This window comes from Pundamilia nyererei, unplaced genomic scaffold (assembly GCF_000239375.1).
Source record: "Pundamilia nyererei isolate P.nyererei 1_Seehausen unplaced genomic scaffold, PunNye1.0 scaffold00114, whole genome shotgun sequence".
In the NCBI taxonomy this organism is placed as follows: domain Eukaryota; kingdom Metazoa; phylum Chordata; class Actinopteri; order Cichliformes; family Cichlidae; genus Pundamilia; species Pundamilia nyererei.
In genome coordinates this window covers 28,876-40,885 of record NW_005187515.1, presented here as the reverse complement: position 1 = coordinate 40,885, position 12,010 = coordinate 28,876, and the positions used below count along the sequence as shown (strand labels likewise).

Here is a 12,010-nt window from a genome sequence, read left to right as displayed (position 1 = left end):
CCTTTGTGGTAACATTGCTGTGGTATAGATTCAGCAAGCTGCTAGAATCAGTCTTTCATGCACGTTAAGGCAGCATCATTTCACTGCTGCAGATTTAATGATGGAATCATGTCTGATATTTGGCGACTGTGGAAACCATTCAAGTCATGTTGATGAAAGCAGTCCGAGATCCTATGAAATTTGTGACATGCTGCATTACCCCACTGCCATGTTTCTCAAACTGTGGGGTCGGCCCGCCAATGGACGATGGCTTATGGTGGGGTGCCACAGCTAAATGACCATCAACAGATTGATGCATATAATTCTGGTTATATGCATTAATCTGTTGCTCTAAACAGCCAAAAAGAAAGACATCAAGCATTTGTGCGAAAGCAACACAGCTTATTTGCATGTGGTTTTAATGCAGAGCTTAATGTTCATCTTGCTGTGGCTTTCAGTTTAGCTGATGCACCGTTTTGCCACCACGGCGGAAGATGGTGGGTGGATGGGCACAAGCATGTTCATGACAGCCAGGAAAGAAAGCTGCGCCCTTTGTATTTCACTCTTACAGTCACTGTTAAACAAAATTAAAAGTAAACTGAAATCACTTTTATGTTTCTTATCCTAAAACTTGACTACATGAATTTAGAAAAAAGAAAAGAAAGGAAAACACTGTTGACTGTTGTTGTTGGCAAACAAAAGGCTGTACTCATACTAAGCAATTCACATTGTTCTTAACCATGGTTGCTTTCATGTTCCTTCATCCACAAACAGTTGAGCTGTCTTTCTGAGCTCATTCGCTTTACATAACAGTCAAAAGCAGTCAGGGATGGAGGCCTTGTAATCAAGTTTGGCTTTAGATAAATGGAAAGTCATCTCTTTAGAGAGAAATGATGCTACATTAGGTGAAGAGATGCTAGCTAAATATAGTTGGGACAACTCCAATCTGTGCTTTTAGGACCAGGACATCCTTGTCACGGTCCGGGTGAGTGGCAGTTTTTCTCCACAGAGCTGTGGTCTCCACTTCTGGGTGGAGCCCTCATCATCTCACCTGTTGTCCACACCTGGCGGTTCCAGCTGTACTTAAAACAAGCACACCTAACTAGTCTTTGCAAGTTCGTCTGCTAACTCACCTTAGTGCTTTGACTTCTAGTTTCGCAGTGCTTCAAGTTCTACTTTATGCTTACCTTGTGTTCCCTTGTGTTTTAGTCTTTTCATGGATCTCCATGGATCATTTACCTCGATGCTGGTCATTGCTGTGGGTCACAAGCCACAGTTTCATGCTCTTTTTTCCCTTCTCGCCTCATCTGCCTGCCCTCCTGTCACCGTCGTCCCGGATGAGTGGATCACCCAGGCTGGACTCACTGCTCACGCCATCTCAATTGAAAAAGGCTTTGATGGCAAGGTTATCTGAAAATTCCAGTTTTTGGAAGCTATTAAGGTTCACTACATGGAGTTTACAATAGCCAGAAGATTAGCCACAATTCATCAGTAAAGATATTATATCTGTACATACAGACTGGTAGTTCAGTTCAATTTTACACATAAGTTATGAGCAAACCAGAAAAAAACTCAAACACATTTTGATGACGTCTGTTTTATTACAACCTGCAAGTCTGTTGCTTCAGCTTCAATGAGAGTTTATGTGTGATTATATACATGCATTTATGATTCAAGTTCAAAATTAATTAGAGGTTTAACTGCCCACAGAAGAGTCTGTAGCTGTGGCAGGTGGATGTCACAGTGGCAAGACTTTGCAGCAACCAAACAACTAACTCCATAGTCTAAAAAGCCAATGCAGAGTCTGGCCTCACATGCTTGTAAAATGGTGCAGAACTTTTACCAGCAACAATATCTGTAAAATAAGCCTCAGAGATAAGATGAGATTTTCATTGACTGTCAGACCACAGTTGTTGTCTCTTCATGTCAAACAAGATAATTATTACACTACAGCAGAGCCTCACTCACTTTCACTTAAGACAATCTAAGCTATACATCAAAGTCCTCACTAGCTCGTCCCCCATCAACCATCAGTGACAATTTTTTTTCTCAAGTAATGTCAACATGCGTGAGAGATCTTTTGTGTTGCTTTTCCTGTGAGTCTATCTCGTAGCAGCGTACACAACATTTGGCTCCAGCTCTCTCTGTGGCACAGACCTTCTGATTTTTGTTCTCAGAGGGAAACTCAGTGCTGCATAGTTCATGGCACCAGAGTCCACATTCTGTAATGAAAATGTTCAAAGTCACTAATCTTGCACATTATTTATTTATCTCTTAACATCCACTAGGTCAGAGGCAATCTGTGTAGACTGATGTGTAGAGTTAGACAAAATTCTGCTCTATTGGGAATACAGACACACAAAGACTGTAATGTTTCATTTGAAATTCATGAATGTACATTTTCAGCAACATAACTCAAACCTAATTACATACTGATTGCTGGTGACTGGTGGATGTTAGCAGATGAATGATTGAATCAGACAATATATAAATCAATCGATCTGAATCTGCGGTTTAAACAGATTACCTCACTGCGTTGTGGATTCTGTCCATCATCTTGAGCTATTTGATAGAAAAGCTACATCTGTTAGTTATTCACTAAAAACCTTTGCATGTTTAGTTTAAGTTTAAGCAAATTAATACCTGTATGAAATTTCCTGATCTTGACAATCAGACCGATGATGACCAGGAGAAGGAAAACAGTTAAACTGCCCAGGATCATAGTGGATGGATTTTGTGATGAATCCTCTACAAGAAAGACATTTTTTTAGATTATTTAATAAAAATAAATAATAGGAATAATAAATGAGAGTGTCCTTAGTTCTTTGACAAGTACTAAAAATAGTACATATCTTAATTCAATTTATGCTGTTAATTAAACAATGGAGAAAATATAAAGACAAGCTTACCTTGAACCTTTAAATTTGTTGCACCATAAATTATAAACATTTCATTCTTGAGTTCACCACAGACATACAGCCCAGAGTCAGATGAATCCACTTGTTCGATCTCAAGAAATAGCACAGAGGTGTTGGATGTCATGCTGAATTTGCCATTTTGAAATCCTTCATTGAAAGTCACATTGCTCTCAGGGCTGACCATAGATGAGATCCTGCTAGCGTTGGGTCTGTTGGTCATTCTGAACCAGAATAAGTGAACATGATAATTGCTCAGGTTGGAGCACTGCAGCGTGACTTCTTCATCAGGCTGAACCTCCACAGAGTGAAACTCGAAGGCTAAGACAGAGATCCAACCTGGAACAAACAGCAAGTATTAATGACATGTACGCAAGGTTCAGTTCTGCTGGATTACTGTATAGAAGTAAATGTAAAAAAAGTGAGAGATGTACTTACTGAAGGTGCAGAGTAAAATTGGCTTCATGTTCATCATTGTGACAAGCACCGCCTCAATGTCACCAACTAAACTGTGCTCCAGTAAAAGTGATCTCTACGTAAAGAGGCGGGCTGTCCTTTTATATATGCAGTTAGTCAGACTGACAGTGCTTTTAGGAGCACGAGTGCAAACTGACACTGAGTAAAAGAGTAAAAAACAAAAAACAAAAACGTGTTTCATTAAAATCCAGTTTGATACCATTTTTCATGTAAGTTTTGGGGTAAAGGGCTAACTGTTTACCAGATACAGAGTTCTTTGGAGATTTTTCAGGGTGTGCCAGAGGTGTCCAGACCATCCTCTGGGACTGGATATCCTCCTTCATTGTTCTCACCCCACTGGGCACTCTCACCTCCCTCAGGACTCACCATCTCCAATATGCAAGGAAGCACAACCCACGGCTAATCATTCACTTACCTTCCTGCCCAGTAACCTCCCTCTATTCTTATGCAGAGCTCCCCATTCCTTGGCTCTCCATGTGCTCCCTGTGTTTAAGCGTTTCTCCGCCCTTGATCTTCCTCAGCTCTAGGTCCCCTGTTTACGTTTCAGTTTCTAGGCATGTTCTTGTCTCAGTTCACATTTTGTAAATAAACCTTGTCAATAATTCAACTCGTGTATTGAGTCTGCTCTTGGGTCCCATTCTCATATTTCCACCAGTTCATGACAGTACCTTAATATCTAAAACGTTAACTTAGTATTTTATTAGGAGTTACCTGTGCAGTGATACTAAAGTTAATGATACATTAAACTAGTAGCTCTATAAATGCACAGTGACTTGAGAGTAGTAGATTCAAATGTATCTAATTGTGACACTTTCACCTGGTGCGGTTTTCACATTTAATTTCACATCTTAAAATGTAAAAAAACAAACAAAAAAAAAAACAATAGTAGACTAAAGGTTGTGCAAGTGTCACTTTACTATAGCTGAGAGCAGTTAAGCGAGTTTGTGAAGTTAGGTGTGACCAGTAATCTGGAGTGCAGTGAAAGGTAATTTACCACCAGCATCATGTGACCTGGCCTATATGTGCTTAGCACAGATGGAAAAAAAACCACTCTGAGCAGCTCTTCTAACCAACTCAACTCAGTCTCCACTGTGTCTGAACAAAGTAGCTGCTGCATAGTTACCATAACAAGTTCCATGATCATATCAACCCTAACTGACAGTATACACAGTCCTTATTAATGTGTATGTAGATCTTCATATATAATAATATGTAGATCATTATATATGAGTTTTTGGCCATGATTCTTTCTTAAATTCATTTTATTTATTTTTTAAGAGCTACATTTTGAGGTGGGTCATTCACGGAGGCTTTCAACTCCTTTTTGTTTGTTTGTGCTCGGAAGTCACAAACAAACAGTCATCTTGTCTTCATATTGCTATTTGCCTTGATTTCTGCTGAAGACGGCTTATTGTCAAGGTTGACTGAACAGAATCGGGTGCAGACTTGAGGAAAAGTGCAAAGATGGTTTATTTACAAAACACAGAGTGACCATCAGAGATGGGCAGTAACGTGTCACAAGTACAAGTAACGCATTACTGTAATTCGATTACTTTTTTCAAGTATCGAGTAAAGTAAGGGATTACTATTGCAAAAAAGGTAATTAGATTACTGTTACTTTCCTGTAGGAACGCTGCATTACTGCGTTACTAAAACCGTGATATTTTTGCGAGTGTCTCATGACAGTGATGTAAGCGAGTGCGACATTCGTGGCAACAGCTGTGTGCAGAGCAACAATGGATAATATATCGAGTGCGGGAGAGAGCAGCGTTTAAAGCATGGAAGTACTGACCTTACTTTGAGTTTAATTCCGTAAAAAGTGACAAAAACATTAGCGTCCGCTGTTCACTGCATGGGAAGAAAACTTCTTTTTACAGCGAAAAACCCCATAATTTCCGAGCAAGCACCGAGTGCGCTACCAGGGAAATTTACAGACAAACTTGCGGATTCTTCCACTGACCGCTGCGGCACACCTGCACCAGGGCAAACATCAACCTACTATACAGGTGAAAATAGAGCAACAGGACTGCTGAGTCTTTGATTTTATTTATGTTCTGCTGTGTTTTACTTGCATTTGTTTGAAAGACTGAGTGTAAAGACAAAAAATATATATATATATTATGTGCTGGAATGTGCAGAAAATAGGTTTAAATGTTAAACTAATTTCTTCCAGTCAGAGAATGTTGCCTATAATTAAATGTTTGCTTGATGCATAAAGTTAAAAGGTTAAAACTAATAAAACAAGTTTTAAAAAGAGACTTTTTCCATTTGATTACATTTTGTATGATGGATTATGCAGAAAAAGTAGAATTGGGCTGAAAGATCTATCACTGTATTACCTATTCAGGTTGTAAATCGTGTTTTTAAAAAGTAACTAAGAATCAATTACTTTTGAAAATAAGTAATCAGTAAAGTAGTGGGATTACTTTTTGGGGGAAGTAATCAGTAATTAGTTACTGATTACTTTGTTCAAGTAACTTGACCAACACTGGTGACCATATACAGAACGTGAAGGGAGTTCAGGGGTTCAGGGTTCCACAGGGTATGGTGAAGAGAATTCCACACACACTCTCCGATATGCTCCCACACTCCTCTTCGGTCACGCCATTCATCTCTTGCAACTTCACTTACACTCAGGAAATCCAGGGATGAGAATCCTGGATGTGACCTGGAAATCTATATACAGAACAGATGAGAAATCAGGACCAGGAATATCACATGGAAACACAAGAGTGGGTTTGAGCTGGGCTACACTAACGTGAGTAGTACAACTTTTTAAGCCCTTGCCTTAAAATGTTGCCGTGAGTAGCAGCGTAAAGAGCCACAGGTGAGTACCTGCTTCCAGGTGTGTTGGCCAAAAACGGAAGCCCACAGTGAGCTCCACTCAGGCGAGGATGAGACAGCAGAGAGAGCGAGAAAGAAGAATAACAAATAGCTGTAGCCTTATCGAGCCGGCCGGGCAGACACAGGGACTATGACACTATTAGCTGAAATGTGTCCAGTTATTGCACTATAAGAAATATAGTGATGTGTCTTCATAGAGTAAACTTTTTTGTTTTCTCTTTTTTCTGATTTAAAATGGTAAATAGCCTGTATTTGTACAGCGCTTTTCTAGTCCCTAAGGACCCCAAAGCGCTTTACACAACCAGTCATCCACCCATTCACACACACATTCACACACACATTCACACACTGAACTAAAGTGTGAACTAAACTAAAGGTTTTTAACCCGTATCATTCCTTGCACTGCTGCTTGACCAATGGCTGAATGTATGCTTAGACTAATAAGCAAAAAAGTGCAAGTGCTCCTAAAAATACCAATTATCAGTTTCATAGGGAAAGCAATCAAATTCAATACATTACTGGTTTAATGTGTGTGTATACTGTATGGCCACATGTCTGGATGTACATTAAATACATGAAGAAACTTGCATACCAGGTAGAATCAATTTACAGTTTACAGTCCTTCTGTCAGTTCTGGTTGGCTCAATACTTTCTATCTGTGTCTCTCTCCTTATCGCTCTACCTCTCCTCTGACTGAATCTATCTTGACTGAAAGGTGTGGTTATTTAGTTATATATAAGCAAATTCTGAAATATTTTGACCAGCCTGTCTGGCACCAACAACCATGCCATATTCAAAGTCATCTAAATCACCTTTCCTCCCCTTTAAACTTCAAAAGGTTGCCTTGACCTTGACTATATGCCTATATCTGGTGGCAGCCATGTGCCATGCATGCCATGTTGGCGTACAAGTAGTAGTAGAAGGTGTAGAAAGTGAGTAGTAGAAAGTGAGTGTCTTTTCGTAACGTGTATACATTAGTGTTGATATTAAATGTAGTAAATTAATGTTAAACATGACTAAATTAAAGAAGTCTGTGTCTGTAACAGTAACCCCTGTGAACCTTAACTTTAGGCTTCACATTTCATTTCAGATAGTTCTAGCATTGACTTTATTTGCTGTCAGTGAAAGCACATATTTCACCCGCTCTGCCAACTTTCTGTTTAAGAGTGCCAATCTGTGAACCAGCACCCCAATACAGGAAGTCTGGATTGGGTCTTTGTGTAAAAAGTCCTAATCTCTAAACCTGTTGGTATTAGCCAGCAGGAAATGCAGAGTTCACTTGGTGAGGGCACTCGACCTGTGATAACTGCATCTGTTATCCAGGTGTCTACACTGCCACCTCTGATAAAAAGCTGATGCACCGTTTTGTCACCACGGCAGAAGATGATGGGTGGAGGGACACAATCTGTAGCACGTTCATGATGGTCAGGAAAGAAAGCTGCGCCTTTTGTATTTCACTCTTACAGTCACTGTTAATCATAATTAACAGTTAAATTAAATCACGTTTGTGCATTTTATCCTAAAACTTGACTACATGACTTTAGAAAAAAGAAAAGAAAGGAAAACACTGACATTGTTCTACTGATTCGTCTTTTTTTCAATGATCCTTTATTGCTCATTTCACCACATCAGCAAAGAGACAGACTTTCTGTGTTGGTTTTTACAAAGTCTTTACTCTTTTCTTTAAAGCTCTGTGACCTTGTGTTGTCACTGTGCTGCATCTTTCTGTAGTGTGATATGCACATGTATCTCACTCAACTCTCCTCCCCCTTGCAGACCACCTGACTCACCCTATGACTAAGTTTGACAGTCTTAAGCCACTTTTGTGCCTCTTTGGCAAACATTACAGCTGTACTCATACTAAGCAATTCATATTGTTCTTCACCATGCTTGCTTTCATGTTCCTTCATCCACAAACTGTTGAACTGTTTTCTTTTTTGAGCTCATTGGCTTTACATAACAGGTTGGGAAAAGATTTGCTTGGGGTAAAAAAAGTCTGAGTATTGCTACAACCCTGTTCACTGACCTGGGAATGCTGCTTTGCTGTTTTTTGATGCTGGGCTCGAAGGGAAACACATATCTGGATGCAGCCTGAAAAGAGTGACATGGGCTCACACTTTTGTGGGTCAACAAAGTGGATACGATATCGTATTGAGTGCCATGTGGAATGGAAAGCAGTCAGGGATGGAGGCCTGGCAATCAAATCACAGTTTGCCAGTTTGGCTTTAGATAAATGGAAAGTCATCTCTTTAGAGGAAAATTATGTTGTTAGGTGACGTTAAGTGAAGAGATGCTAGTTAGGTATAGTTGGGCAAAACTCTCATCTGTGCTTTTAGGACCAGGACACCCTTGTCATGGTCTGGGTGAGTGGCAGTTTTTCTCCACAGAGCTGTGGTCTCGCTGTGGAGCCCTCATCATCTCACCTGTTGTCCACACCTGGTGGCTGTACTTAAGACCAGCGCACACAACTGTGAAATAAGATGTGTCTTCGCTAACTCACCTTAGTGCTTCAACTTCTAGTTTAGGTTTACCTTGTGTTTCCTTGTGTTTTAGTCTTTTCATGGATCTCCAATTCTCCAACCTGGATGCACTCTCACTTACCTGGACGCTGGTCATTGCTGTGCATCCCAAGTCACAGTTTCATGCTCTTTTTGCCTTCTCTCTTCATCTGCCTGCCCTCATGTCACCGTTGTCCCGAATGACTGGATCACCCAGGCTGGACTCACTGCTCATGCCATCTCAATTGAAAAAGGCTTTCATGGCAAAAAGGCAAGCTTTGATGGCAAGGTTATCTTAAAATTCTAGTTTTCAGAAGCTATTAAAAAATAACAGTGAAGTTAACTACATGGAGTTTACAAGAGCAAGAAGATTAGCCACAACTCATCAGTAAAGATATTATATCTGTTGATACAGACTGGTAGTTCAGTTCAGTTTTACACATAAGTTGTGAGCAAACCAGAAAAAAACTCAAACACAATTTGGTGACGTCTGTTTTATTACAACCTGCAAGTCTGTTGCTTCAGCTTTAATGAGAGTTTGTGTGTGATTATATACATGCATTTATGTACTAGGTTCAAGTTTATTTATTTAGAGCTTTAACTGTCCAGAGAAGAGTCTGTAGCTGTGACAGGTGGATGTCACAGTGACAAGAGTTTGCATCGGCTTTTGAGATTATGAATTTGGTTGTTTGGTTGCTGCAGAGTCTGGCCTCACATGCTTGTAAAAAGCTGCAGGTTCTTTTACCAGCAACAATGTCTGTAAAATAAGCATCAGAGATGAGATGAGATTTTCATTGACTGTCAGACCACAGTTGCTGTCTCTTCATGTCAAACAAGGCGAACTACATCTGTGTTACTATTATAGTACAGCAGAGCCTCACTCACTTTCACTACAAGACAATCTAAGCTATACATCAAAGTCCTCACTAGCTCGTCCCCCATCAACCATCAGTCACACTATTTTTATCAAGTAACAACAAACTGTGTGAGAGAGTTTCTGTGTTGCTTTTCCTGTGAGTCTATCTCGTAGCAGCGTACACAACATTTGGCTCCAGCTCTCTCTGTGGCACAGACCTTCTGATTTTTGCTCTCAGAGGGAAACTTAGTGCTGCATAGTTCATGGCACCAGAGTCCACATTCTGTAATGAAAATGTTCAAAGTCACTATTCTTACATATTTATTTATCTCTTAACATCCACTAGGTCAGAGGCAATCTGTCTAGAGTCTAGGCTGATGTGTGGATGTCAGCCTAGACTCAACATAACTCAAACCTAATTCAAGACTGATTGCTGGTGACCGGTGGATGTTAGAAGATGAATGATTGAATCAGACAATATATAAATCAATCGATCTGAATCTGCGGTTTAAACAGATTACCTCACTGCGTTGTGGATTCTGTCCATCATCTTGAGCTATTTGATAGAAAAGCTACATCTGTTAGTTATTCACTAAAAACCTTTGCATGTTTAGTTTAAGTTTAAATAAATAAATACCTGTATGAAATTTCCTGATCTTGACAACCAGACCAATGATGACCAGTAGAAGGAAAACAGTTAAACTGCCCAGGATCATAGTGGATGGATTTTGTGATCTACCTTCTACAAGAATGAAAACTAAATTACATTACTTAATAAGAATAAATAACAGGAATAATAAATAAGAGTATCTGTAGTTTTTTGACTGGTAATAAAGATAGTACACGTTTTAATTGCCTTAAATGAATCAATAGAGAAAAAATAAAAACAATCTTACCTTGAACCTTTAAATTTGTTGCACCATAAACTATGGAGTTTTCAGAACTGGGCAGGCCACAGACATACAGCCCAGAGTCAGATAAATCCACTTGTTTGATCTCAAGAAATAGCACAGAGGTGTTGGATGTCATGCTAAATTTGCCATTTTGAAATCCTTCATAGAAAGTCACATTGCTCTCAGGGCTGACCATAGATGAGATCCTGCTAGCGTTGGGTCTGTTGGTACTTCTGAACCAGAATATGTGAACAGGATAACTGCTCAGGTTGGAGCACTGCAGCGTGACTTCTTCATCAGGCTGAACCTCCACACAGTGAAACTCGAAGGCTAAGATGGAGATCCAACCTGGAACAAACAACGAGCATTATTGACATGTACGTAAGGTTCAGTTCTGCTGGATTACTGTATAGAAGTAAATGTAAAAAAAGTGACAAATGTACTTACTGAAGGTGCAGAGTAAAACTGGTTTCATGTTCATCATTGTGACACACAACACTACTATTTTACTTACTGAACTGTGCTTCGGTAAAAGTGATCTGTAGGTAAAGAGGCGGGCTGTGCTTTTATATGTACAGTCAGACTGACAGTGACGGTGCTTTTAGGAGCACGAGTGCAAACTGACACTGAGCAAGACAAACTGGGTATCATTAAAATCCAGCTTGATACCATTTTTCAAGTAAAGTTTTTACAAAAGGCTGTTTACAAGAGACGTGTCAGTAAATTTATACAGTATTAAATATTCTTTGCTGTAGTATTCAATATTTATCACAGACTTTATTGAGTTGCTGGTTTTGGTGCAGGCTGTTTACTTCACATTTGTCTACAGACATGAAGTCTAAGTGTAATTTCAATAACTAACCTCTGTAATCACTCGTTTGCTTTCCCTGCATTTGGCTGCTGGTTTATTCTTTATCTCACCTCCACTTTCCCACACTGTAAAACTCAATGCTGACATCATTGCTCCAGTCCAATCCTCTTTTTGGCTGCTTACTTCAAGTCAGTCAGCCTCCACTCTGTGTACTTAAAGTCACACTCCTCATCTTTCATTCTTGCTTGCAACCTGCTTCATAGGGACCCTCCAACTCTTTCAGTGCTCCCACCAAGCCTCCATCCTACATTCAACTCATGTATTGAGTCTGCTCTTGGGTCCCATTCTCATATTTCCACCAGTTCATGACAGTACCTTTATATCCAAAAGTTAACTTAGCATTTTATTAGGAGTTACCTTTGCAGTGATGCTAAAGTTAATGATATATTATGATATATTAAACTAGTAGCTCTATAAATGCACAGTGACTTGAGAGTTCATGACTGGCTTGGCCATGATGATGCAAGTGAGGTTTAGTAGATCTAATGTATCTAATTGTGAAGCTTTACCCTGATGTGGTTTTGACGTCTAATTTCACATCTTAAAATGACTAAAGGCTTTGCACGTATCACCTTACTGTAGCTGAGAGCAGTGAAGCGAGTTTGTGAAGTTAGGTGGGACCTGTACTCTTGAGTGCAGTGAAATAATGTGAACGTAATTTACCACCAGCATCATGT

The 12,010-nt window shown here is 39.7% G+C and overlaps 2 protein-coding genes across 2 annotated transcripts; both read right to left on the bottom strand.

Moving 5' to 3' along the window:
• Positions 1–2,081: 2,081 nt before the first annotated feature.
• Positions 2,082–3,694, bottom strand: LOC102212835 (uncharacterized). The gene is made up of 5 exons (XM_005741865.1): positions 3,613–3,694; positions 2,881–3,233; positions 2,623–2,725; positions 2,507–2,541; positions 2,082–2,201 (listed from the first exon to the last, which is right to left on the bottom strand). The coding sequence occupies exons 1-5, from the start codon at positions 3,692–3,694 to the stop codon at positions 2,082–2,084; spliced, it is 693 nt and encodes a 230-aa protein (XP_005741922.1).
• Positions 3,695–9,732: 6,038 nt separating this feature from the next.
• On the bottom strand, positions 9,733–10,946 carry LOC102212551 (CD226 antigen-like). Its single transcript, XM_013913074.1, has 5 exons — positions 10,910–10,946; positions 10,466–10,810; positions 10,207–10,311; positions 10,091–10,125; positions 9,733–9,852 (listed from the first exon to the last, which is right to left on the bottom strand). The coding sequence occupies exons 1-5, from the start codon at positions 10,944–10,946 to the stop codon at positions 9,733–9,735; spliced, it is 642 nt and encodes a 213-aa protein (XP_013768528.1).
• Positions 10,947–12,010: the final 1,064 nt, after the last annotated feature.

Excerpts from the sequence above, each read along its gene's own strand:
- LOC102212835 (XM_005741865.1), bottom strand. The coding sequence starts at position 3,694 with ATGAAGGAGGATATCCAGTCCCAGAGGATGGTCTGGACACCTCTGGCA. Across the intron at positions 2,726-2,880 it reads TAAAGGTTCAAGGTAAGCTT|GATTCATCACAAAATCCATC; the intron begins GTCTTTATATTT and ends TTTCTTGTAGAG. Across the intron at positions 2,542-2,622 it reads GATCAGGAAATTTCATACAG|CTCAAGATGATGGACAGAAT; the intron begins GTATTAATTTGC and ends TCTATCAAATAG.
- LOC102212551 (XM_013913074.1), bottom strand. The coding sequence starts at position 10,946 with ATGATGAACATGAAACCAGTTTTACTCTGCACCTTCA. Across the intron at positions 10,126-10,206 it reads GATCAGGAAATTTCATACAG|CTCAAGATGATGGACAGAAT; the intron begins GTATTTATTTAT and ends TCTATCAAATAG. Across the intron at positions 9,853-10,090 it reads AGAATCCACAACGCAGTGAG|AATGTGGACTCTGGTGCCAT; the intron begins GTAATCTGTTTA and ends TTTTCATTACAG.